Genomic DNA, 27,033 nt, shown 5'->3' with positions numbered 1-27,033 from the left:
CACTTTCATCCACGAGGTGGCGGCATAAAGCTGCAGGCATCTCCTCAATTAACTGCAGTAGAAATGTAACTTGTACTGCTGCACTGAAGTTATAACAAATCTATTCTGTTTTTAGATACATACTTTACGTAATCAACTAACTAATTTATATCAAAATAAAGATGAATCATACATGTATACAATAGTTCAAATTAGCTCCATTTAGAGCACCTAAAACATTGAAACGATGCTTACATATTAATGCATCACTAATCCATGATTATAAGAATATGTTCATATTTTAATATGTGAATGCTTATTTAACGCATCCAATCAGTTGACCAGGTTGTGCAGTTTCAGTTTGTAATACCAAATTACGACCACAAGAGGGCGAACTTACCAAAACATCCCAAGGAGCTTCACAGAAAGAAGTACTTGAATCTTTCGCTTCATTAAAAGTGAGACGATGCAGAGATACGAATACTGTTAAGTTACAGCCATGCATTTACATGTTTTACCTAAGTTCAAGTACACAGTAGTATTATTCAAATGTACTTTAATTGCCACATAGTAAAAATTCTAATTTGGCCAAAGTGAATAATATCATTGGATTATGATTGTGGCTTTAATATTGCGGTAGCTTGTGAATTTACCCCTGTAAATCAACAAAGTCTTGATGATATAATGATAATGTAATGTATTTGTTGATTACTTCTTTTCCAGGATCAGTCTGAATGTGTAACAAAATATAAATGTATGTAGGCCTACTGTAAATTATTTCATTTGCTTGTTTCGTTTATATAGTATACTCACAAACTGACACAGCTCCAAGACACTGTGGAAGTGTTGCACGAGTTGTCCCTGAGACTTCAGGGGTTAAAACAAAGCTGCTGATTAATCCGTAATCTAGACTCTCTCCTCTTTGCTGTTTTCTGTAACTATGTGTGTGTTTACACGGAGCAGATAGCTGGGAGTGTTGGTCTTGCAGCATACCAGTGCCAAAGGTGATGGAAATTGACTTCTAGCACAATTACACAATTGATGATTAATCTATTACTAATCATGTTGCCATGGCATTTTCGCCTCCACATCAGATACATGAAGTTTCAGTCTAGTTTATATATCTATACTTGTTCTAATAGTCCTATTAAAGAGAGAGGAACTGTAAGTTAGTCCAACATCTCCCGAGCATTTATAGTTTATTATCACGACGTCCCGCCCACCGCCGCGTGCACAGCCTCGCGCACGGTCGACAGGGTCCACTTCACACCCCGCAGGTCGACTCAGAGCTCAGCAGTCAGGGCGGCGTCTCACTATAAAATCCCTGCTGCTCTTTTTCCTGATTTCTAAACGTTTCCACCTCTCCTCTGCCGACGACGTCCCGTCCTGCCCGGTAAGAACTGTCGGCACGTAATGGTCCGTCTACATAGATAGATAGATAGATAGATAGAAGGATAGATGGATAGATAGATGGACAGATAGATAGATATGTACTTTATCTAACGGCCCCGAGAGGGGTTTAAGAACCCGTAACTCCTGCAAGAGCAATTCATATTGGATTCATAACTTTTTGAAATCTGCTAATCAAAGTTGTTCTGAAGGGAAGCATGTCGTTTTTTTTCTTTATACAGGTTATGTATGTAATTATTCTACTTTTAGTTCTATGTGTAATCTTTATTTCTATTGGAAATGGAAATGTATGTATATCATTGTCTTACATGTTTGTTTGTTTTTTAAAGTTTTGGTCTCACACCTTTTTCCTCATGATTATAAAGAAGGTTTATACATTTAGCTAATATATATTTGTCTCCACGGATCCTCTGCATGGTCCTTGTAGTCCCCATAGTGGGTCCATAGGGCTCTGAGGGTGTGGCTGGCTGTGGGCATGCTCTCTGTGGCTATACTGTCTCCTCTCATTTGCTGCACAACCACCATTTTGTGCATCCGCACATTTTTCCCCTCATTCAGCTAAAGTTTTCCATTCCCTCAAACTCAAAAACCTCAGCTCAACTTTCCCCTCCCACTTCTCCTTTTGCACTGTTGTTCTCAAACAGCAACAGTTGGATACGTAATGGACTCTTTTCAGTTGTGCGATTTCTTCTTTTCTTCTCATTCTAACGACTTAATAACTGACCTCACACCCCTCGTGAGCGTTACACATTGTGTGGAAGGGCGTTGGAGGGAAAAGAATGGCGTTTCTACCCCTTCATTGAGCTACATGACGTTTGACGTACATATAAAATACAATGGAACTTTCCACTTTTGCGCAACAGAGTTTGACCTTCAGTTTATCTTCCGTGGGTGTTGCAATTATATCTAAGGTATTTTACAAATCATTTTCAGTGCAAGACATGGAATATTTTGTCTGCAAGATCCTCCGATGAAGCTCAGTCTCATGAGGAGGATTATTAATGTTTCTTTCTTAAATCAATGAACCGATTACACTGCGAGGAATCAGCTCTTTAATACTTAGATAAGCTCGTCAGTATCATCAAAACAAACGACCTCTTTTCCATGTTTTCATGAAAGTTGATCTCCAATGAACTCTATGCTATCAATGATGACGATCAACAATTTCTCCTCTATTTGACTTTTCAAACACAGCTCAGCAGCCATGCCTTCAGAACTGGAGACCGCCATGGAGTCCCTCATCAACGTGTTCCACCGCTACGCCATTAAGACCGGCAAAGATGGCTTCGCTCTCACCCGGCGACAGCTCAAAGAGTTGATGGAGAACGAGCTGTGTACCTTCCTCCAGGTGAGAAGAGACCAGCGCGTTAATCACAGCGGTCCAGAACTTTTAGACATGTGGATTGTTCGTGACTTCATCCCATAATACGGTAGAACCAGAGTTTCATTGTTGTCGACACTTCTTTGTTTCCAACCCAGTCCCAGAAGGACCCTGCTGCTGTGGACAAAATCATGAAGGATCTGGACAGCAACTGTGACGGCCACGTTGACTTTGAGGAGTTTGTTTCCCTGGTTGTTGGACTTTCCATTGCCTGTGAGCATTGCTATCAGAACAAAATGATGCAGGCGAAGAAGTAAGCAGCTGAAGGAAAGAAAGAAACCAAAAAGCATTTCAAGTTTTGTAAAGATAGTTTTGTTCATTAAATACACAGAAAAATTCCAAACCTGTTGTGTCTGCTGGTTATTGTATGAGGAAGTTACTCTATGTTTAGGCTTGCCTCTGCCTGAAAGTCATCATGGGCCTAAAAGCTCATTCCAGAGATCACGAGTGGGCTGACTCCCATGGCAACTGTAACATCAACACTATGTAATGACGTTATTCCCACCTGTAGCTCATGCTTCCCTGTGTGTGAAAGTACAGGCGGACCCCTCCCTCACTGCTCGATACGCTCGCTGCTTATCGCTGCTCTGAGGAATCTGCAGAATGTTTCTGGGTGTGAACGCACCTCTCTGTGAGGCTGATCGTTGCAGCTCTCTGATTTATGATTCATGAGCAGATGAACAAGCTGATTAGGTGCTTTTTAATTGAATAAAGTGTGTTGCATTCTTGTCGATTAGATCTGGTTGAGTGGGACGATCTTGGGCCCCTGTGCAGAAATGTGGAGGGCCTGACTCACATGGCACAATGTCAATACGCCACTGTTTCCACCAAATTCTTCTGATGTCGTTTCATGTCTGCTGGAACGTGGATCACACCAGAGAGATGACCGGGATAACCCCCGCCTCACTCTTCCTTTTCTCTCTCTCTCTCTCTCTCTCTCTCTCTCTCTCTCTCTCTCTCTCTCTCTCTCTCTCTCTCTCTCTCTCTCTCTTCGGCAGCACTTTTTCACAGGCTCAGTTCTGGCACTGACAATGTCCTCCAATCCAAAGTTTTCGTCATTAATGATTAAGATATGACTCTTGTTGTAATTCAGGGGTGCAACTGTTGAGATCAGGGTCTGCCAATCCCAGTGAAGTCCCAGAACCTTTTCTGCCTGAGTAAAGTTTATCTGGGAGGCAAAAGTTTACACAACACCACGCCCATGTGACTCACAGCTGAGTTTACAGCCGTGAATTCCCGATGTGTTGTCTGTCCCTTTTGTGTTGAGGTGCTCTGCACATCGACACACAGTGCATGCTGTACGTTCGTTGTGTGGCCTGAAACACTGCCATCATTATTTGTAAGAATGAATAACTCTCAATGAGGATGAAGCAACCCAAGATCTGTGAGGTAAATGAACAGGCCCGAACTTGTTTAATAGTAGACTTACTGATTACCTCTGATGACATCCTTCACAAGCGGGATGAACCCTCTGCACTCTCACATCTCTCAACTGGCACACAGTGAAGGTGTGTATTGGTTTGGCTACAGAGATAAGCAGATATTTGCGAAAGCATGCTGCACCTTCCTTTGACACACACACACACACACCTACATGCACACACACACACACACACACACACACACACACACACACACACACACACACACACACACACACACACACACACACACACACACACACACACACACAGGAAGAACAAACCCTCTCTCAATTGGTCAAACAATAACAGAAATGTTCTGAACCTACTAAACCTTTCCAACATCCGTTTGTGGCTGCTGCCATGGAAAATGACATCAAACTATTGTCCTCTCATTGCAGCAGATGATATAAAAATGTCAAAAGTACCTCATGTAGGTTTTCCTGAACTTTGCTGCCACCTAGATGTGAGCCAATACTTTGTTCCTTAACTGTTTCTCCTTGTGTCTCTCATAAACCCTTAAAATGCTGCCTATTAAAATAATTAGCAACCTTTTGGGAGGGGGGGTAGGCTTCTGGTAAAAGTCTTCTGAGGGTATATATATATATATATATATATATATATATATATATATATATATATATATATATATATATATATATATATATATATATATATATTAGAGCCTTATCATGACTGCAGTATTTCTCAAATCCTGAGTTGACGTGTTGAATTGAAAAGTGCTGTTGGTGGTAGTGTGAGTCAAGAACAGACTCATGGCAGCCAGTGAACCCTAAATGTTGATGTTGATGCTTAGTTTCTGTTGTCTTTAATGTGTTTTTTGTTTATTGCATATCATATGTGCGACGGGAGCAACGTGTAACCAGAGTCAAATGTGTGTGTGTACACACAGCCAATAAAGCTGATTCTGATGAATGTGCGCTTTCTTGTCTGTGTACTTCTGCTCGACAACCAGGTGGCATAAGAGTACCAATAATCATAATGTTGGCTGTGAGCATTTGATAACTGCAAAAAGTTTCATATGAATCAGAGCTGGATATATACAAAGTGTGGTTTCCCCGGCTACGCCCTCCCTCCCTTCCTGTTTGCTCCATCTGAGTGAGTAAGATGAGGAGGATGGAAGAAGGGAGGAACAAAAGTTTGACTAAAATTTTCCACGCAGAGAAGCGCAGAGCAATGTCAAAACCTTCGAGTCAGTCGCAGAGTGCATGAATGTTTGCGACTTGACTTCCAACCTATGATCAGAACTTACTGGACTTTAATTGAAGTTGTTAATTAGAGACCAAAACAATTGCACTCTGACCAGAGAGGAGAGACAGGAAAAGACCTTTCATATCTCTCACTCAATGTCATGCAATGGACCACACACATGCTCAGAGCTGATTATAATTCATATGTCTCTGATTTTAGGTCTGTGCAGCTCTGCAGCGTGACTCATGAGCTTCAGGGACATGAATGTGAGTCACAGCCTCCACCACAAAATTGCCAAGGAAGGGAGGACCCACTCAAGACCAAAACAGCGAGTCACTGTGCCCAAATGTGTTCATTTTGGAATCATGTCCATCTCCAACGATTAAATTTAGATAGGAAAAATGGCAATTATGTACAAAAAACACATAAATTAGTACAATATACAATTGAAGTATTTTCTGAGACATTAAATGTACGTAACTGTTCGTTGCTTTGGTTGATTTTCAAGATTTGCAGCAAAAGTCTCGTCACATTTGGGCTTCGTCTTTAGAAAAGTCAGAAAAACAACATGTTGTGGACGAGTTTTACAGAGGCATTCGCAGTAAGACAAACTTGTAAACGCAAACAAAAAGGGCAAAGAGGAATTATTTTTATTTTTCAATGACTGTTTGTTCTTTGGTAAGGAAAAAGAGCTCCAATTTGATTTTTTTTTTTTTAAAGGATTAACAAACGTGACCTCTATAAAGCAGCTCTATGTGACCACATCAATACAAGTAGTGACTGAGTCCACATAGTAACTGCTACTGCTCACAAAACATCTTCAATGAACAAGAGACATGCAAATGATGGACGGCTGGATGTTCCCTTGAAACTCATTTTTTTAAACAACTAATAATAGCAGCTAATATTCTGTTAAAAAATATTTTTTTATCTTGAAAAAAACAGCAAACTAACAGTAAACCAAACTACTTTATTAGATTGCATCAAAAAGTGAAAAGAAAGTTCTTTATAAATCTCTCACTTGACTAAATTGTCATGAATTACACTGGAGCTGTTATGAGGTGTACAAAACATCCCCTTTTTGCCCTGAAAAAAATGCTGCAGCACACTGCCACATTCCCTCGTTATAGCTCATGCTTTCTGCAGTCTTAAAAGCAATAATTACAAGTTGAATTGCAATATTTTGTTCATAACATTAGAGAGATTGTTTTTGACACAAACATGAACTGTATTTATCTGAGGAATTACATGAAATGTGTAACGATGGTGTAATTGTATAAATGTGTCACAAAGTGTTGTGTCGAGGTATTTTGGGCTATTAAAGAGCGTTATTCGTGGGTTATTAATTGTTGTCACAAAGTTTTAACCATGACTAAAGTTATAAACCTGACATATAAGTAGCTTAGACCGCGCCCTCATCTGTGAGCTGTGAGCGTTGAACTTTGTTCCCTTCCAAAGAGCGACAACAGTGGTCGCACCCTGTGAAAATATATGAAAAATTCCTATTGTATGGACCGGGTTGAACCGGTTAAAGTGGTTTACCGCACAGTGTCGTTTGAAACACACACAATGTATATGTTACTTAAACAAATAGTAATTTGAAGTAGGCTATACTAGTCAAAAGTACATCTTGAGTAAAGTTTTAAGTGTGCCTTACTTATTATTTTGAGTTACTTAAACTGAAGTGTAAGTATACTACACTAAATAACTTTACTTAAACGTCCCCTGTTTTCTCTAAGAAAGACGATGCAGCACACATAACATTAGAGAGATTGTTTTTGACATAAATATGAACTATATTTATCTGACGTATTACATGAAGTGTGTAACGGCTCAAAAACAGACGCCCAAACAAGCAGCGTGAATATCAGCTGCTTGACGGTGCTGGTTTTCGAAGCAGCAATAATAAATCCACTGTTTCTCAAAGAATAACTTGAACTGATAACATGCCAACAGGCCATGAGGAGAGACGTGGGAGTGGCTGGAGATGAAAAGACAGGGAGGGATGGAGGGAGGGATGGAAGGAGGGAGGGAGGGAGGGAGGGAGGGATGGTGTGGTTGTCTATAAAACATCCGTTGCAGCCGTTTCAATTGCTGCAGCTCCTCTGACTATAACTCCTCGGTTTCCTTAAACCTCGACATATCAGCTCTGGTGAGTAGAACATCAAAACAATATTGTTTTATTTGTTGTTTGATTTCATTGACTGGCTTAAAGAAATGCATCAAAACCTTTTCTGAGAGGATATTCTGTTGAACGCAACACATTTAAGGCCAGTTTATTAGTGTTAAATACAACATCAAAGTGACCAAGTTGTAGGCTCTGTGTGCATTTTGGATTTTGGGGCTTTCCTTTATTTCTTGTAAAACTATACGTGGCAATAAATGCTGCTCATTTAGCTTTGACGTCATGTTACTTGGTGAACACTAGCCTGGAATGCTTTTTTGCATTCAGAAGTTAGAAAACATCAGCTTGCCACAACCCTGAGAGGGAGCCGTACCACATAAGTCAAAATGCAAACAGCACCAACTCTCTTGAGTCAGTGGAAAAGAATCCAGTCTTGGCCTGCTTTTTTTAATTTATTTTTTACGTTTACTGAGTTACCTGGAAAGAGTTACCTTCTGCCACAGCAAAGTCTTGTGTGCGTTGCAGGTCGTTGACATGGGGCTGGTCCCCGGTGGAAGCTGAGGGTTTATTTTTATTCCACTCCACAGAGAGCTCAGAGAAAAACACTGGCAGAGATGAATCCATTCATGTCAGCCACTGCTTGTTGCTCAAAACAAATTCATCAATAACATTTGTTAGCATTCTTTTATGTATATGTTTTGTCTTAACAAGTCAATTATAGTCATACATTTGTAAAATGTGTAAATTAGAGTACGAACCAAACAAACATTTGTCAACACTGGCCCGATAGTGAAGCAGACTTGAAGATTAGATCCATGAGCTCAGATGTTTTCCCTTTTCTTTTCCTCCAAACCATTCCCTCATGTTGTGGATGTGAACGCTTCTCTTGGTTAACATTCCATATTCACCCACAATACCACATGATCCGTGATGGTGCGCGTCAGAGAAAGTTACCAGACCTAGACTTTACCAGTAGATGGAGTCAAAGCAGCATTAAATGAGAGCAACTTGCTCAAGCAACTTCTTCAGTCAGTCCCCTGAAGATATTTATGGAAAATACTAGGCTAGTCCGACCTGGCCTGCATGCAACCATATGTAGGTACATGAGAAAAGATTCCATGTGGCAATTACCTCTTTTTTCTTTTTGTCCCTGTAAACCAGCAATCATCATGTCCGACATCCAGCAGGCTATGGCCCTCCTCATCCACGCCTTTGAGACATATGCCGGCACGGATACGGACAAGGACACCATGACTAAGGAAGAGCTGAAAGAGATGCTTCAAAAGGAATTTGGGGGGGTGAGTGACCTTTGACCTCTCTACTGTACATGATGGGGCATTGTATGGAGATTGGTAAATGTTCTTGGGAGAACAATCAGTGACATTTTTCCCATGCTTTTCTCAACTGCAGAACGCCATTGACCAGAAGGCGGTGGACTGCGCCTTCCAGACGATGGACGCAAACAAGGACAACAGTGTGGACTTCAAGGAGTTTGTCACCATGGTCGCCTGCCTCACCATGTCATGCCACCAACACTTCAAAAAAAATGCATAGGGATCCAAGCGCCACCTTGGGGCCAGCATGCAGAGCCGTCTTCCTGTGAAAGAGATCGCATGACAGCAGTTCTGATAATGAAAAGATATTAACTCCTCTTAACTAAATTACAATGAAGGCACAACACATTATTCTGTTACGCACAATGAAATAAACTTATTTCTTTGAAACTTCTGCACTTTGTCAGTTACTGTGTGATGAGGGAAACAATATTTGTGACAATAGTAATTGCACAGACGTGACAGTGACATAGTGCAAGTAAGCTCATGAGCCTTGCCCAAAACACTTGAAGTGGTTCAGTGATGTTGACACAAAGCTTTTATGCTTTCTTTTATAAAATTCTTACAGCTGGATTAACTTCAAGAAAGGAGCATTATAACTGCAAGTTACAAAAGAAAGGATGTCATTGAGGTTGCTTATCATACTCAGAGCTAGATCATATTCATTAAAGCCCTCTATTTAAAGAGGAAATAACCCAATCCTCCTCTTACAGATGACGTGTTAAGTCATAAGCAAGAGAATAAGTATACAGTTTTCTGTTAGGGCCTTACTTGGATATCGCAGTAGCTTATGGCTAATGATGATGTATTATCAATTATTAATTAGAAAACTTTAGCTGACTTTATCATACTTCTCTGCTTGTGGAACAATTGTGTTAAATTTTAGCATTCACCATAATTCTCTAATTGTAGCTAGTTGCCACCGTGAGTGATGTTCAAGTTACATATTCTTTCTTTATGTTTTCATATATGCTATTGTTCTTAACCAGAATATTTTGTTTAGGAATAGACTTCTCTGCATTGAGCATATATAATGGCTTTCTTTAAAAAAAAAAGAAAAAAAAGAAAAGAGGTTAAATGTGCAGAGATGGCAATAAATAATAAAAAATATTTTAAATATAATGCGTCAGGCCAGCACATTGGCACAATGGTTGACACTTTTCGCCCACAGGTCCTGGGTTCAAATCCGACCTGCAGGCATGGGGCTTTTCTAAATGGAGGGCCGCATGTTTTCCTTTGAGTGCCCCAGTTCCACTGCACACAGCCAGAAGACATGCAGGTCAGATGAACTGTCAATCCTAAATTGCCTTTTTACTGGAGGTGTGACTGTGAATGCAGTTGTCTGTATGTGTTAGCCCTGTGAGAGGCTGGCGACATGACCTGTTTACCCTGCCTCTCTACTCGTGCATGTCAAAATGGGTGGCCTTGATGTGAGGATGTAGTGAGTTGATGGACGAATGAATAGAAGGATCATAGATTATCACATGAATTACATGAATGCAGGAATGCTTTAACTTTGACTTTTTATTTTTCTAAGGTCCTCTGCTGATTTGAATTAGATGACTTTATTGGACACTTTGGTCCTTGCAGCTTCTCTAAACCACATCAATGTGTTGGACTCTCGTCCAAGATCACTATTGGTGATGTGTGTCACTAAAGCACTGAGAAGCTTTAACGTCAATATTATTTTAACGCCATGCACTTTGATATATTGACTAGTCATGTGGCTTGAGGACTGACAACCCGTATGTTTTCATTCCAACAAATACTGCCGCCGGGCCCCTTACAGATTATGTCTCCCTCTCTGTTTAAAATTAGTAGTCAGCACCTCTATAGCACATGATTGTCTGTCTAAATCACGTGGATTACGCAATGTGATAAGAATCAACATAATATCAGTGTTTGGCAGCTGTTTTTAAACTGTGTCACAAGGCAGCAGATCAGGGAGTGAGAAATAACAAAATGAGAGCTAGGGTGAGGGAGTGAGAGAATATATATATATATATATATATATATATATATATATATATATATATATATATATATATATATATATATATATATATATATATATATATATATATATGTGTGTGTGTGTGTGTGTGTGTGTGTGTGTGTGTGTGTGGTTTATAATCTCAGAGTTTAATCGAAAAATGAACGTTAGAAAACAGAAGGTTACTTAAGTTCTAGACAAAATAATACAGCGACTTGAAGTTAATAAATCGTGTATTTCTATTGTTTTGTCTTTTTGTCAGTGTTATTGTCAATTGAATAACTTTGCATCGAGAAGATAAACAGAGCAGCCGTTGGGTGACGCCCCCTCCAGTCACGTTGAGAGGCCGCGTCTCGTGACGCTCAGAGGGGCGGGTTATCAACAACGGTCCGTGCTGCCAGCGCCGACTGAGAGACAGAGCTCGAGCGTTGTTTTGAATTTACGATAAGACACAGATCGGAAGGGGGGCTCGGGCCTATGGATAAGATGGCGGATGTTGAAGACGATGAGACTCAGTCGGCTCCCCCTTCGGCATCCCGTAACGGCCCGGCTGTCGGTTCGTCTGCGGGCCAAAACATAGCGACCGTGACGGTTACGTCAGGTCCGCGGATGGTGAGGATAGTCAAGTCGGAGTCCGGCTACGGGTTCAACGTCCGCGGTCAAGTCAGCGAAGGTGGGCAGCTCCGGAGCATCAACGGGGAGCTGTACGCTCCTCTTCAGCATGTCAGCGCCGTGCTGCCCGGGGGAGCGGCGGACCGAGCCGGGATAGGAAAGGGTGACCGGATCTTGGAAGTGTAAGTCAGCTTCTCTGCTCAATACGGCCAGGTACTTAGCACGCACGGCTAGCTACCTAGTTTAGCCCGTGTTGATCCTATTCCCACCATGTGTTAAGCTATTGTCAAGGTATAACCTCTACGTCACCTGTCTGTTATGACACCAACAGTAACGTAAGCCGTCCACCCAGCTAACTAACCGGCTATGTGTCCAGTTCGTGGGTTAGCGTAGCCGCACCAAGCTAACGCTGGAGAGTTGTCTCGGAAGCTAGCCGTCTTACATAAGTTGGACAGCAGGCTGTGCATGTTGATTAGCTTGAGCTAGCGAGCGGGCAGGTAGCTCACGTCTTGTTGAGGGACTGCTTCAGGGGGGCTGTACTGACGGACATTAGATGACAGTCTTGTTGACGGTGTATTGTCATGTGCATATTAGTACGGACGTGTTTTTTTTTTACCCTGCTTAAAGACAGTGGATGGCGGTGTTGTCAAGTAAATTCAATAAGAAATGGTGTGAGTGTCCACACATCTTGTCCCGCAGATAAACCGTGTGTAAGACTGTAAGACAAATAGCATATTTAGTATGCTAAGTAATAGTAATATTACTTACAAAACAAAAAGGGGAATTATGTTCTCACACAAGCATTCTTTAGTTCATATTGACAGACAAATGGATGCTGAAGAAGTCAGTCTCTGGGACTAAATCAAGCTATCAATGATTTCCCCACCATGGCCTTGGCATGTGTTAAGTGAACAAAATGTTAATAGTAAATCATTCTGTACTATTATGACAGGTATGTGAATCTTAGAAGTCAACGTGTGTGTGTGTGTGTGTGTGTGTGTGTGTGTGTGTGTGTGTGTGTGTGTGTGTGTGTGGCCTATACACTTTAAAGTCTGAATTTGAGCAGTGAAAACATGTTCATGTATTATTGTGAGTAGGCCACAGGTTAAACTTGGACAAAGGGAGAAGAGAAACAGAAAACAAGGAACACTAATCGACATCTACTTGCTGAGGCATCACAAAAAGTTTAACCCAAACATGTGTTTTCTGTATGTTAAGCACTAAATCTCTCTCGGATCATGTGACAAATCCAATACTCATCAGGTGACTTGTTAACCAGTAACAACTCTTCTGGTGAAGGTATGTCTGATGTCAGCATCTTACAACTTTTATGAACGAGGGGACACAATGCTCCTTCCTGGTAATAACCAGCTAATGTTTGCTATTTCTTGACTCTACTAATGTATTCTTTACTACACTGCCTGTGTCTATTTTGTGTAGGATGTGATCGTTCATAGTCACCTTTTGTAAAGCAGAAAACAATCTCATGAGGGTTTATTAAAGCTTGACCTCAATACAAGTTTTGGTTATTGATTCTCACAATTTAAATTTTGATGTTGAAAAAATAATGATTCATCTTATTTTTAAATAAATAACCAGTCTTATAAAATAGTGTGAAGAGCTGCTTGCTTTGCTCTAATTTATTACTATTTGTCAGACACAACTTTAGACCGTTGTTGGTTGTTACAGGAATTAGTCAGAGTTCTCTTCTTTTACAGACTAAATATTTAATCAAAACCTATTAACTACACATTCACTTAGCCTAATTCACATTCTTCCATGCCCTTTGTTGCTGATCAGCTACTGTGACACATTTCTGGCAGTCATTGCTTTGCTGTTGTTTGGTCTAATAACAGGGTGATGGGGTCAGAGACCAAAACTTCTCACTTTATCTTTATCTTTTTTGTCCAGTTGAACAACTCTGAGGAATGTTGTCATGTCAATTTCTATTCCCATTCCTTCTATTGTTTACTATTTTCAACAACGCTTTCTTTATCCGTTACACTTATTCCCACTTTGAGCTGCAATACTATACAGATAAACATGGACAGACCAATGTTGAACTCTTGCATGCTTCATCCTCTCCTGTGTCTGCCCCTCTGTTTCTCTTTGGACGATTAGCAGAGACACCTGATGCTGGTGCCATCTGGCCTCAGCAAAGCCAAGAAGAGGGTGTCTCACAGCACCAAAGAAAAGGGAGACATTCGAACTGACCTGGTTACTTGGCACTCCCAACATTGTGTTTATCATTGGAGGAAAAAAAGGCGCTCGCATTACCACACACCATGATTAGTATAATGAGCAGAATGCATATTTGCAACACTAATAGAATACTAGATAATTGTGTCGTGCAGCTCTGCGAAAAAAGTTCCATTATTATTACATTTATAAATGCGATGCAGACCTTATTGAGTGGACCGGTTATTGTGACATGACTAATCATTAGAAATTCATCATTTACACGCATTTATTCAGTCAAAGCGGGCAGACAACTGAGTCTTTAGTGCCACAGCTATTCAAGGCTCATGTTGCTTTCACATGCAAATTGTTACTCGTTGGATTTCAAATTGGGGCGAACGAGAACACCAGTATTGTATCCACGTTTTGAATTGAGATATGCTCCGAGTTGAGTAATAAAACATAAACTTTCCAACTTTATTTCTGTCTTTCCCTTTCTTCTCCCACAACCTTTATCTTGCTCTCCAGTAATGGTGTGAGTGTGGAAGGTGCCACCCATAAACAAGTGGTGGACCTCATCCGTGCTGGGGAGAAGGAGCTTGTTCTGGCTGTGCTGTCTGTTCCTGCTCAGGAGGCTGATGGATTGGAAGTAGGAGATGATGTCCAACCCAACTATGACTACAGCGACAAGCAGGCAGTGCCCATTTCAGTTCCCACGTACAAACATGTAGAGCAGCACGCCGAGAGGTTTGTGGTGAGTACGGATCTGACACGAAACCTCTCTTTCTTTAAAAGCCTCTTGCGGCTACCCCTCAAATTTATAATATCGAAATTGGTATTGAAAAAATGTGTCTTGTCTTTGTCTCAATGGCCATAGGTCTACAACGTGTACATGTCAGGTAGACAGCTGTGCTCAAAGCGCTACCGGGAGTTTGCCATCCTGCACCAGAACCTAAAGAGGGAGTTTTCTAACTTCAACTTCCCAAAGCTTCCCGGTAAATGGCCCTTCTCCCTCTCTGAACAGCAGCTGGACGCTCGCCGTAGAGGCCTGGAGGAATATCTCGAGCGAGGTGAGCTAACATGGAAGGTCACTACTGCATTAAACCCAACTGTGTGCAGATTTTCAACATGGGCAAAGACACAATGATTTTCTTTTATGAATTCACATGTTGTTTAGGAAGAATTACAGCTTGACTTTCTATGGTTGAAGTGCAAGTACGACAAGCTATTTTGACCCATCAAAATCCATAAGAGCCATACTAAGAAACAGAAGGAATAATTGAATGTTTTACATGAAGAAATCATGTAGTTAGGATAGAAAATAGGCTAAGTTCTGGCTGTGATCAATGTTACACCACATATGGAAATACTATAAATCTGACCAAAGCATGTTTATTTGATTGACTTTAACCTCTCGCATCGGTTTCTATATTTGTCTCTAGTTTGCTCTGTGCGGGTGGTCGGAGAGAGTGACATCATGCAGGAGTTTCTCTCTGAATCAGATGAGGTATGCGTCTTATTTAATATTGTTCCGATATGGACTGTGATAGATTTGGCTTTAGCTATTTATGTGTGAATTCCGGGCTTTGAAAATGTGTTTTGCATTCTCTTTAAAAATCTTTGTTTGTCTCTTAATATCAGCTTTTCTAATAAGTCGTATGGTTTGGCGTGTATTTATCTAACAATATGTATTCAAGAGGTTTTGGAGAATTAAAAAAGTTTTGAATATATCCATTGTCATGATCCGGGACTTGAGCCCTGACAAAAACGCGAGACACACAAGTTTTTAGACGCAAAAGCGTCCATTTATTTATTAACAAACGACAACCAAAAGACATGCTAATGTGTGAGGTGTGGTAAACAAAAACATGGTGCTGAAGGAATGGAGATCAAGAAGGACGCCTGAGGCAGACGGGTTTTAAATACCACTGGGCAACTGGCCAGGTGCTCCCAGTAGCACGGATAAGCGCCGCCTACCAGGGACCTGCAAGACAACACGGACAAGCAAAAGGAAAAGCACACAGCAAGAGAGCCGTCACACCATCAACCTCCTTTCGTCTTATAGTACAAAAGTAATGTGTTTTCCGTCAACAGTAGTCAAGTGTAGTTCATTAAAAGTAGCTGGCTGCCAATCATGTCTGCCAGCATTGAGTTTAAAGAGGAGACCCAAAACAATTGAACAGTTAATTACATTACCTTTCTAGTGTTGAATGAATGACAGCATCAGAGACAAATGCACAAAAACTCAATTCATCCAGCACGTAAAGAAACATCACCTGGAGGATTAGGACAAAAACAGATGGTAGTTCTAGTTTAGTCATGTCTTGTTTAATTCATGTGTTATAGTTCTGAAGCGAATTATGCATTTACCAGCTCTACAGCTGTTCTCATTATGTGTTGCTTTGTTGTGCAGAACTACAATGGAGTGACAGATGTAGAGCTGCGGATAGCCCTGCCAGACAAGACCACCATCTCTGTCAGAGTACGCAAGAACAGCACCACTGATCAGGTGTACCAGGTAGGATCACATGACATCGGCTCGGAGGATGCTGTCATACACTAATATTGCCCCATTGTTTTGGACATCTGAGTTTAGCTTTGCATTTAGATTTAAGCCTCAATTATGACACTGAGAATATGCAAAATCAAATCACATCTACTGGTAAATACATTAGATTCATTTGGTGTAGAACATGGGTTCCTACTGGAAGAATACTTGAAAAATACTTTATAAGAGATAAAAGGTCAACTTTCGTGTGCCAATAGAAATTCTCAAACATTGTTTTTCTTACTTAACTGACTGTGTATCGCCCTCTCTGTAGGCATTAGTGATGAAGGTTGGGATGGACAGTATTATGGCGAGCTACTTTGCCCTTTTTGAAGTCATCAACCACTCCTTTGGTAAGAACCGTATGTGTACTTGATGTTTATGGGTGTTTCACACCGAAATTCACAGAGCTTTTTCACATATTTACTTGTTTAATTTAAAAGCCTTCCTTAGATGACTTATCACATGATGAGTCACTAGTTTTCTAAATAAAGACCTGTACCATTCTACTGGTTATTTAAATTTATTGGGCCTCAGGGTATGCACCGTTTTGGACGGCAAGGTCAGGTAATTTTGTAGAGGCCAGAATGAATTATTTTCTAGTGACTGAACAGACAAGCCCCCCTCTTTTCATCCCCCTCCTCCTCCCTCTCCTTTCTATTATTTGTTGCAGTGCGGAAGCTGGTTCCTAATGAGTTTCCCCACAAGCTCTATGTGCAGAACTACACGTCAGCAGTGCCGGGGACTTGCTTGGCGCTCCGCAAATGGTTGTTCAGCTTCCAGGAGGAGGAGTTACTAAGAGACAACCCGCTGGCACTGCACTACTGCTTTCACCAGGTAATAACAATAATTGAATCCCACTTGCCGTGGACTTAAGGGAACTTGGCACAAAGTCTGTCCTTCTGTGCCGTTTGCCTCAAGAGTTTATATACTCCTCTCTGAGTTGAAACTGTTCAAACATGTTGGAAGTTTCTGAATTGTCTTTTTCACATCATGGATTATTTCTGGCATGTTGTAGGAAATGTCCCTGAATCATCCAGTTCAATCTACTTAATTATTCCCACAGTTAAAACATTTGTTTTTACCGTGGCTTGATATCTGTATTCAGTGGAAACACACCGGTTCACAGAGTCAATGCGTACCTGTTGTTTTATCTAGCATTCTAGACCGTAGACCAACACAATCGGTTTATATTGTATCTTATGACCGCCAAACTAAATATTCTTTGACATTTAAAACAAAGCTAAATGTGGCTCAGTGGTAGAATTCTTGCCAGCTGGGAGTGTGTTGAAAATAATAATAAAATTAAACAATTTTTTTTTCATGACAGTCTTGGACACAAAGGTCTACGACCAAAACGAAGTCCTACAAATGACATTCAAAATGCTTAACAAATAGACTAGGCTTTAAAATGCCAACACTGATGTTCCTAATCAGGACCAGAGATCCAGAGAACCATAACAATCTAGCAAAACCTTCCCACAAATTTTAAATTGTGTCAACTAAAATAATCCTCGAATGGAAAAGCACAAAACAACCATAGCAGAAGCAGCAGCAGTCTGGAAGCTGTCCGCTGACCAATAAAGGTCACTCCCTGAAGCATTTTAGGCATGTGAGGTTCAGCACTGACCCATAACATCAATTTCTGCTTGTAAAGTCAGCCAAACAATGAGTTGAAACTCGCTGTAAATCTCTGTTGAGCTGATCTTTAGGGAGCTGCTCTGTAGGTTCATTACCAGCGACCCCTTTCACAATGCCGTTTCATTGTTGGTATTGTAGGAATATAGATTTTAGACACTTTAAAATATACACATAAGCAATTGCTGTTATTGATTGAACTCGATTACTTGAGGCAGAATATCTTTTTGCTAAATGGTTTTAATGGATAATCATTTTTGTGCAGTGACCTCAAATAATAAATGGCTTTGTATCTCTTTCTACCCCACCCCCTGTCTGTCCAGGCACTGGAAGATGTGAAGAAGGGATTCATAAAAACAGAGGACAAATCCTACCAGCTGCAGAAACTGGCAGAGCAGCGCAAGATGGCCACGGTCAGTCCTACAGACCACTCTTTGTTCAGGGAGGGGGATCAGGATGACTACACTTTTAGCTTGCTGACCAGAGCCATCGCCAAAACGCTACCAAATAGAAGTGGACAGAAAAGTCAGAAACCCGTTCAATTCACAATAATGCCTTCTGTGGTTAAAACATCATATTTGAATATTAACCAAACTGTGGTGTGCGAGTCTGAAAGCTCCTGTGTGTGTGAATTAAACAGCATTCACAGCTTTGCAGCCACCCAGCACAACGTTTCCAAATGTTTGGCAGACCACAACATTTGCTTCATCTGGATCAGGAAAAAAATTGCACTAGCCGGAGAAACCAAAATATTTGGTTACCAAACACCATTAGTTGCGTCTCGCAAAATATCTGCATCCACATGAAATAAGCACAGGGCTGTCGCGACATCACAAGGTAGTGGGAAACAAACACAGATTATTCCAGAATGATGTACATATTGTGTCCTAAACTGACTCAAAGTGAGCATTACTGCATCATTCTTTCTGTTACAAACCTTTTTTAGATGACCCATACCTGGTTGCTTATAGGATTAGTGACTAATCAGTTTGCTCTTGAACACTCTGTTAGTACCTGAGTCTGCTGCGGACATGTGAGGGCTACAACGAGGTGGCCTTCCCCCACTGCTCCTGTGACTCCAGGAGGAAAGGACATGTCATCACAGCTATCAGCATTCATCACTTCAAGCTGCATGCTTGTACCGAGGACGGCACGCTGGAGGTGAGGGTTTGCATTTGCTGGTTTGATATAGAACATTTTACATTTACATTTGAATGTCCATCTATGTTCAGAGCTTAGTGACTGTAAACGTTCTCCAACAGAACCAAGTGATAGCTTTCGAGTGGGCGGAGATGCAGCGCTGGGACACGGATGAGGAGGGGATGGCTTTCTGCTTTGAATATGCCAGAGGAGAGAAGAAACCTCGCTGGGTCAAGATCTTCACTCCATATGTAAGTGGGCACACATAGTCACCACACGTATTGGGTTCATAACTTACTTTGTTGTAGTCAAAAGAAAATTTAGTTGTAGAGAATAAGGAAAAATAAAGGGGCGTAGCGGTATTTATTAGCAGAAATGGAATAAGATATTCCTGACTGTTTTTAACAGTGAATATTAACCTGAAAAAAAGGGTTTTTTATATCTACGTAGTGCAGGGGACCGCGGTCCGGACCCAGACGCCGCTGTCTCTGGAGCCTAGACAGAAAACCGATAGATAACTGAGAATTATTACGTTTTTCCAGCCTTTACGGCTCTCGTTCAGAGATGTAATCTGCAACCTTGCCACTAGATGCCGCTACTTTTTTTTAAAGTACCAATAAGAATATCGACCAACCGACCGGGAGGTGTCGGCTCTGCTTGTTTTGAATTTGCAGTTTTAAAATGACAAGTTGTGATTCTTTTTAAATAACCACTTTTAATTGGTTAGATAGTCAACACACTTTTCTTCGATGCAATAATAACAGTAGTAAAAAGCAGCTCCAAGTCACAGTGTCTTTGCAAGCTGATCGTGGCGTATTGGAAAGCTGACTTTCAATTTTTTGACTTTTTTTTCCCCAGTTCAACTACATGCATGAGTGCTTTGAGCGGGTCTTTTGTGAGCTGAAGTGGAGGAAACAGGTATGGACCACTCCTTTCCTCTTTCATTGTGGGAAGCACATAACTCCATGCCAAGTTTGATATTCTAAACATAGCTTATTTCTTACATGTTTCTTTTCAAATACAAAAAGACCAATAAAAAGTTGTTCAGTTTGTTCGGAATTATCATTTCTTGTGTGTTGTTTTCTTTGTATTTGCTGTCAGGTTGAGGAAGAGGCATCTGACAAAGACAACAAAAACTGCAGTAACAACGGTGAGCAGCAAATATTTTTTTGGTCCTAAATGAAAAGCGATAACAGTGTTTGTAACACAGTTGATAAAACACAGCACCAACAATGAATGTTAAGAGGCTTGATCTTATCTGAAGCATATTATAAAGAAATATGTATTCAGGTGTGGCACCCATCAAGCAACATGAATTATGCAAAAAAAAAAACTAAAAGGGCAGGGAGAGGATTTTAAGTATGCTACCTTCCTCTTTTCATGCGCATTAAAGGAAGAAATATATGTGCTCGGTTTTCAAGTCATTTAAGTTCAATGACATTGAATTACACCTGGCCCTAAAAAGAGACTTTCAGATCCGCTCAAGTTTCATTATCTCTCTTTTTGCATTATAAGAAACTGCACAAAGTCAAGAAAAGTACAAAGTAGAGAGAAAGCTGTTGGGTTTTTTTAAAGGACAATTGCCCAGAGCTTCACAATGGACTTAATGAAGGAGTGCTATCCGATTACTGTGAGAAGACAGTTTAGATGCATGTAAAGACACGTGACTCGCTATCAGGGCCATCAAGAGACCCACACATTAGAAGGAAGTTGAAACTATTTGTCCCATGTGAGACAGCACAAGACCAGCGATGTAGGAATGTGGAAAAGTAGCTTCAAGGCTCATGTGAGAAACCTTTTGGGGTTACAGGAACTGAGAGATATATCAGCTGAGCATTGAGAAAGTGAAACAGTTCATGACGTCCGTGTATATATGACAACAGCTTCAAGATGTCACAAAGGCACTTGAGTTGGAATTTATGGCCTTTTTTTTCGTGAAACTGCTGAGAAAATGACCGATGTGTGTTGTGTTGTGGCAGCATGTTCACAAGTCACATGGCATTCCTAAAAAGAGGAGAGAAAAAGCCCATCATTCAGACTTGTTCCCTGAATCGTGTCTCTGTGTTCCAGATTATCTGCCTCCTCTGGAGACACAGCAGAAGGGATGGCGCCACCTCGGGGGAGAGATTGCAACTTCCTAAAATCATTCGTCATCACTCGAACTAGAACTGGTCCACTTGCATCATCACAGCCACCCCAGAGCGCCCATCGACCAACACCGAACCGAGTGAAAGACTGAGGCCATCCATGACCCCCGAAAAACCCACCGGAAGAGGCCGGAAACGGAGTAGCCAGACTTTACCGACCCCAGGGACACACACAGCAAGAAGAGCAACGAATGAGAATAAACAAAAGCCAACGTTCATGTTATTCACTAGATCTCCATAGCGTGTCTGTAGTTTTCCACCATGCATCTGCCCTGTGATGTGCGGCCGGACACGAGCAAATTCTCGCCACTGGATGAGCTGTAACACATACAAACACCCACACACATACGCATACAGTGTGTGACTGGTGAGGCCAGCACAGCGGTGCGGCACCGTTTGCTCAAAGGGAGCACCTCGAGGAATCGGAAGAGCCAACATGTGAGATAGGATTCGACACGGTGGGCTCGGTGCAGCGCTTTCAGCCCGGCCCTCGACTGCTGAACTGAGCAGATGAAAATACGAACGGAGGGATTCAGAAAAACTGTGTTTCAGCTCTCGGTTAGCGATAAAGAGAAATAAAGCAAATTCATGCTTTTACACTGATGATGGACAACAATGCAAAAATGATGTTTTTCATCTGTTGAGGTCAGACGTGTTCTGTTTTTGGCAGAAAACATAATTGACACAAATGTAACTGAAAAAGGATGTTGGGGGATGGTTCATAATTATGTGTAGGTTTATCTTCTGGAAGAAAAAAAATAGATTAATATAAGAGCTATTAAAAAAAAAAGTTTCTTGATCTAACACAACGAAACACTAACTGAACTGCATTCAAGCTGCTCTAACAAACCTCTATTTCCCCCTTTTTGTTGTGGTCTAACCCACGCTGCCGACAGAGCCACCTATGCTGGCAGTCGGCCATTAATGTCTGTTTGTGTATTTGTCCCTCGCGAGTGTTTTCATGTGGTGATTTTGCAGAGCTTGTAAGTTGAGGAAGAGGTGTTTTCAGTCTCGAGAGGAACTCTTGAACAAAAAGTTGATAGGCCAAACGTTATTGAAATGGCTTGATTGAAGAGATTTTGAATATAAAGACTGGACAAGTTATTTCTAGTTGCAGTTCTCTGAACGGGCAGCAGAGAGCAGCAGAGAGCAAGTCATATTTAGTTGGAGGCTTTGAGAAAGATATTGAAATTCTTACAGAGTGATCCCTCAGGCTCTGTAGCCTACCCAAAAGTATCACTCCTCTTCAGGTTGTCCAATAACCATGTCAGGAAAACAGATGGAGTGTGTGTGTACGTGCGCGCGCGCGCGTGTGTGTGTGTCTAGAGTAGATGGTGCATAAATGTGTGAGACTGCAACCAGCATACATAGCAATGCAGGCAGCTGCCTGCCTCTTACTGCACCTACATTGGTACAGTATTAGTTGTGTGTATTTGCACATGACAATTTACACAGATTATTTTGTGTTTTTCGAGCAGCACTTCTTTTTTTTTCCAACGTTTTTCTCTTTTGTAGATTATTTTGTTTAAAAATGTTTGTCTCACTTTTAGTGTAGAAGCTGGTTTACATGCCTGCAAGAAAAAGAAGAAAAAAATCTGAATGAAGAGTGTGCATAAACATTTTGATTTCCTGTGAATGCAATAGTTTTGTTGGCAAGTCATTTATTGCGGCTTATTCATTACTGACTCACTCGCTGTCAGGCAGCGAAAACCTGAATTTAGGAGTAATGCCGGTTTGTTTTTTATTCATACTGACCTAGAGCACAAGTTCACGTTCCGCTTAATTAAATAATTTTTTTTAGCTTAGTTTTGGGTTCAATAAAATGGTTAATTTAGGTTTAGTCAAGATTTGCTTTCAGCCGGTTGGTTACCTTGGAGTATGCTTGTTTGTGTGTAAGTGTGTGTGTGCGCCGTGTGAGTCCTCTGTGTTTATCATTGACATTGCTGATAAGCTTTTAGGCTCTGATTGGACGTGTCTGATGAGCTGTTGGTGTGAGAGCCGGCAAATAAAGATGGGATTTTATATCCGTACGACAGCAGAGACGCCAGACAGATGGAGACAAATGGGAGTCGTCTCCTGTTGTCTCGCCAACGGTCACTGGCGCTCGCATGGTTTTTCAGCATAGAACACACACACACACACACACACACATCCCTGTTTCCATGTTACTCTGTTTGTGGTTTAAAAAGCATTGTCAGATATGTAGTTAATTGTCATCCTGTTGCCTCTTTAAGGACAGGCCTCACTTATACAACAGCCTATAGCAATACATGCGTTTGTTTTACACACACACACACACACACACACACACCCACAGATAGCTGGATTGTGAAACTCTGCAATGTGCAGATTGCTGGATGGTCATTTTGACAGGCAGAGTAATAGCCAATTTAGAGATGGATGACATAAGAATTGGAGCTGTTCAACCATGATGATTTTGTTCTTTACAAGATGTAGAGGGAGAGGCAGATGGAGGTGGTGTGGCTCTGTGTGTGTGTGTGTGTTTGCTTTTCTGTCCTCTGCTCGTACTCTCTCTAGGTTGGTCTCCCGTCAACTTAGGGGGGGATGCTGTTGCCGTGGCAGCGCCGCGTTGGCTCTACGCGGCCTCTGTTGGTTTGATTCCTGTCAGTCAAATGACTCACTTCCCCCAATATCGTATTCAAAGCAGCGTTTTTTTGTGTGATGTTTGTTCTCTGTCCCCGTGGCTCATGCTGCTGTGAATAGGCTTTTAGAAAGAGCTGCTGTTTTTTTTTTTGTTGTTGTTTGTTTCTTTTTCTCTCTATTTTTCGTGTTTCTGGTTGTCTCGTCTGCGCCAGATGCCATCTTCCACTCCGGCTCGGTCACAGGCCGGTGCGCTTACTGTCAGCTGTTGTCCGTTTCTGCCATCGGTGCGATAAATGTCATTGTAACAGTGTTTAGGTGAACGCAGAGCGATGACCGGAATGTTAAGAAGCACGTGTTTGTCTGGTTGTTTGTCCGTCAGTGCTGTGGGCTACTTCCTGTGTTAGTGTTGAAGTGCTGGACGGCCGCGGCTCGTCAGGATGCGGGCTGAAGTCCACACAGGACTTGACAGACAAAAGACTGTTTGATGGTACAGCAGAGATGACGGCAGGATAATTGAAAAAAAAAAAAAAACTTGTGTGGACGGCACGTGAGGCTCAGGAAGTTAGTGTTCATCACAAGCGCCACGGAAACGCTCGTCTGAAGGATGCTGTTGCTATAGTGACACATCAGGTTTTGGGATCTCGTGCCAAATCGGCGCTGATTTCCATCACTTCCTTCAGGGGCAGGTATCGCGTGAGATGTTTTATTGTCGACTTCTACAGCATTTCAGAGTCCAGTGTTTTGAAGCGGCATTCGCGAGGCCGCTCAGCCGCCTCCTCCCTCCGACACCGTCGGTTCGGTGGGAGCCGCCACGTGGGCCTCGTCATCATCGGTGTTTCCGTAGACGGTCCTCGACCTCTGGGACGAGGGCATTAGCTGCTGGGTTTCACATTTCAGCTGACTGGTCTCACCTATGACTAACATGAAGGGTGGATGTACGTGCAGTTTAAAAAAAGTGTTATAGCCTTTGTGATATTAATTTCTGCTCATCGCTTTAAAACACAGGGCGGTCGGCGGTGACTTTGATGAAAGACCGAAGCCTTGTTTGTCTTCAGCATAACCTGTAAATAGTTGTTTTGAAAAGAGAAAGAGAATATCTCTTGGACAAAATGCACTCTTGTTTCTCCAACTCAAATCTTTTATTTATTTAAACAGAAATTCTAAAGATTGGGGAAATGATAGTGTAGAAAGCTAGAGCCACCGTTGATCATTACTTTAGTGCGTGAACGGCTGTAAGGAGTGTAGCTACAGTAACTACAACATACAACGCGCTGTCTAAAGAGAGAGGCCTCTAAAAACATCAAGTAACACCTGATGCAGAACTAGGCTACTAAATGGAGAGTTTTATATCTAAAAAAACAAAAAAAACATGAAGGTTTACTAACCAATATAAGAAAAAGGAAAAAAAAGGTTTGAAAATGTTGTGTAGAGTAATAAATTGTAACAATATTTTAAATAAAGTTATATATTGGGAACAAATGCTGACGGTCTGAAGTTATTGAATCTCTCGTTGTGGCCTCATTGTGTTTATGGTGGCAGACAGCTGAATTAACTTCCAAGGGTATGTTTTACCAGCTGGGAAATAACAAAGCAGCTCGTGGTTATCAATATATGGATTCTCTTCCTTTGCAGCGGGACCAGGTCAAGGTCAAGACCGTCTTCCTATACAGACATAAAGCGATGAAGCAACAGCAGCTCATCTCAGACCAATTAACTTCTGGATGGAAAAAAAAAAAGCCGAGTGCACCTTTTTATAAGCTTTTAATGTATTTAAATTTAAATTGGTCAAAAGTGTTCCAGCCACGCCGAACAAATGGCTTTTAATGAGCGTTTCTTTTGTGAGCTGCCAAGCAAGGGGATGGTTTATTATAACCGCCTCGCATTTGCTGAGATAAGTCGCGTGTGCCTGCGTAGGAGGCCTTTATGCAAATATGGTTCATATAGAGACTCTAAATAGTTTGTCACAGAATGTGAGGGGCTCAAGATAATTTCACAGCAATTTGAGTTTTTCTCAACACTTGTTCCTGCAGTGTTCAGCCTGCTGGAGGAGATGTGACGGTTAGCTGGCAGGAAGCAGCTCCCTTCTGCACATGTCTGTCGCCTCAAGGGGTTTAGGACGCATTGAGAATGCCACTACTTTTTTGTTATCGGCGCTTACCAAAACGACAGAACAGACCAAATAGACTGCTCTTGATTAGTCGACGTCTCATTTATGAACAGCAGTGCTTTGCTGCAGTGCTTCTCTCTCTCTCTCTCTCTCCACGGTGTACCATTTTAAATAAGCACATTTCTTGCCTGAAAACAGCCCCGGGTCTGCAGGAAAAGGGAGGTGCTGCTGTGCAGTACATAACAAGTCCCGTGGCAGGGAGCGCGGCCGCTAATAAAAGGTCCACAGGCACATTATTCTGGCTGAGCAGTGGGAAAGGTGACATTTTGGTGGTCACATGCCGTTCGGGTCTTTATGTGGCTCACTGTGCTGAACAGCAGCTGTTGCGGTGAGTAGAGGTCGGGAGGAACTGAGGCGAGGCATTATTCAAAACCAGAAACACAGGGCTTCTTAATGCACCCAGTGGAACCGAGCCCATAAGATATTGTGTGCATTGGCACTGCTGGGGTGGAAATACTCATCTTATTAGTGCTCACATGGGCATGATATGCTGACGGCAGGCTGCCCTCACTTTCCATTTGGACCTAGAATTTAAATTCGCTCTGTGCATACTCATTATTTATCAGGTGTCATTATTTCATATACTGTTCATCCTTATTAAGACTGTAAGCTGTTATGAAGTAGCATGCATAGTCTTAATACTTGCCTGTGTCGTTACCATTAGCTCTGAAGATATTTTTCATCACCTCGAACCAACTCAACTGACAGTTGGTTGATATTGGGTTAAGGCTCCAGTGGAAATCAGTAAGCACTGGTTTGATGATTTGCAGCTAAAAAAACGTCTATATATCTATATATATATATATATATAGATATATCTATATATATACATATATAGATATATAGATATATATAAATATATATATATCTAGATATATATATATATATCTAGATATATATATATATCTATAGATATATAGATATATCTATATATCTAGATATATAGATATATCTATAGATATATAGATATATCTATAGATATATAGATATATCTATAGATATATAGATATATATAGATATATATATAGATAGATAGATAGATAGATATATATATATATATATATATATATATATATATATATATATATATATATATATATATATATAGATATATATATATATATATATATATAGATATATATAT

At 41.1% G+C, this 27,033-nt stretch overlaps 3 protein-coding genes across 3 annotated transcripts; all 3 read left to right on the top strand.

Annotated features, from left to right (window-relative positions):
* Window positions 1–1,251: 1,251 nt before the first annotated feature.
* On the top strand, window positions 1,252–3,113 carry LOC137784583 (protein S100-A1-like). The gene is made up of 3 exons (XM_068575366.1): window positions 1,252–1,372; window positions 2,584–2,737; window positions 2,869–3,113. Exons 2-3 carry the CDS (start codon window positions 2,594–2,596, stop codon window positions 3,025–3,027), a joined length of 303 nt encoding a protein of 100 aa, XP_068431467.1. The 5' UTR covers window positions 1,252–1,372; window positions 2,584–2,593; the 3' UTR covers window positions 3,028–3,113.
* Window positions 3,114–7,469: 4,356 nt separating this feature from the next.
* Window positions 7,470–9,223, top strand: LOC137784584 (ictacalcin-like). Its single transcript, XM_068575367.1, has 3 exons — window positions 7,470–7,555; window positions 8,690–8,826; window positions 8,939–9,223. The coding sequence occupies exons 2-3, from the start codon at window positions 8,698–8,700 to the stop codon at window positions 9,080–9,082; spliced, it is 273 nt and encodes a 90-aa protein (XP_068431468.1). The 5' UTR covers window positions 7,470–7,555; window positions 8,690–8,697; the 3' UTR covers window positions 9,083–9,223.
* A 1,959-nt stretch (window positions 9,224–11,182) lies between these two features.
* On the top strand, window positions 11,183–25,201 carry snx27a (sorting nexin 27a). Its single transcript, XM_068575285.1, has 13 exons — window positions 11,183–11,649; window positions 14,174–14,399; window positions 14,523–14,715; window positions 15,088–15,152; window positions 16,059–16,163; window positions 16,468–16,546; window positions 16,867–17,030; window positions 18,155–18,244; window positions 18,843–18,992; window positions 19,094–19,222; window positions 19,830–19,889; window positions 20,073–20,121; window positions 21,042–25,201. Exons 1-13 carry the CDS (start codon window positions 11,333–11,335, stop codon window positions 21,110–21,112), a joined length of 1,698 nt encoding a protein of 565 aa, XP_068431386.1. The 5' UTR covers window positions 11,183–11,332; the 3' UTR covers window positions 21,113–25,201.
* Window positions 25,202–27,033: the final 1,832 nt, after the last annotated feature.

Source organism: Clinocottus analis, unplaced genomic scaffold (assembly GCF_023055335.1).
Source record: "Clinocottus analis isolate CAN_PGR_092001 unplaced genomic scaffold, fCliAna1.0.p SCAF_14, whole genome shotgun sequence".
Taxonomy (NCBI): Eukaryota; Metazoa; Chordata; class Actinopteri; order Perciformes; family Cottidae; genus Clinocottus; species Clinocottus analis.
Note: the sequence above shows the minus strand (reverse complement) of the source record. Positions and strands in the feature narration are given on the sequence as shown.

Excerpts from the sequence above, each read along its gene's own strand:
- LOC137784583 (XM_068575366.1), top strand. The coding sequence starts at position 2,594 with ATGCCTTCAGAACTGGAGACCGCCATGGAGTCCCTCATCAACGTGTTC. Across the intron at positions 2,738-2,868 it reads AGCTGTGTACCTTCCTCCAG|TCCCAGAAGGACCCTGCTGC; the intron begins GTGAGAAGAGAC and ends TTTCCAACCCAG.
- LOC137784584 (XM_068575367.1), top strand. The coding sequence starts at position 8,698 with ATGTCCGACATCCAGCAGGCTATGGCCCTCCTCATCCACGCCTTTGAG. Across the intron at positions 8,827-8,938 it reads TTCAAAAGGAATTTGGGGGG|AACGCCATTGACCAGAAGGC; the intron begins GTGAGTGACCTT and ends TCTCAACTGCAG.
- snx27a (XM_068575285.1), top strand. The coding sequence starts at position 11,333 with ATGGATAAGATGGCGGATGTTGAAGACGATGAGACTCAGTCGGCTCCC. Across the intron at positions 18,245-18,842 it reads AGCAGCGCAAGATGGCCACG|TACCTGAGTCTGCTGCGGAC; the intron begins GTCAGTCCTACA and ends ACACTCTGTTAG. Across the intron at positions 18,993-19,093 it reads CCGAGGACGGCACGCTGGAG|AACCAAGTGATAGCTTTCGA; the intron begins GTGAGGGTTTGC and ends GTTCTCCAACAG.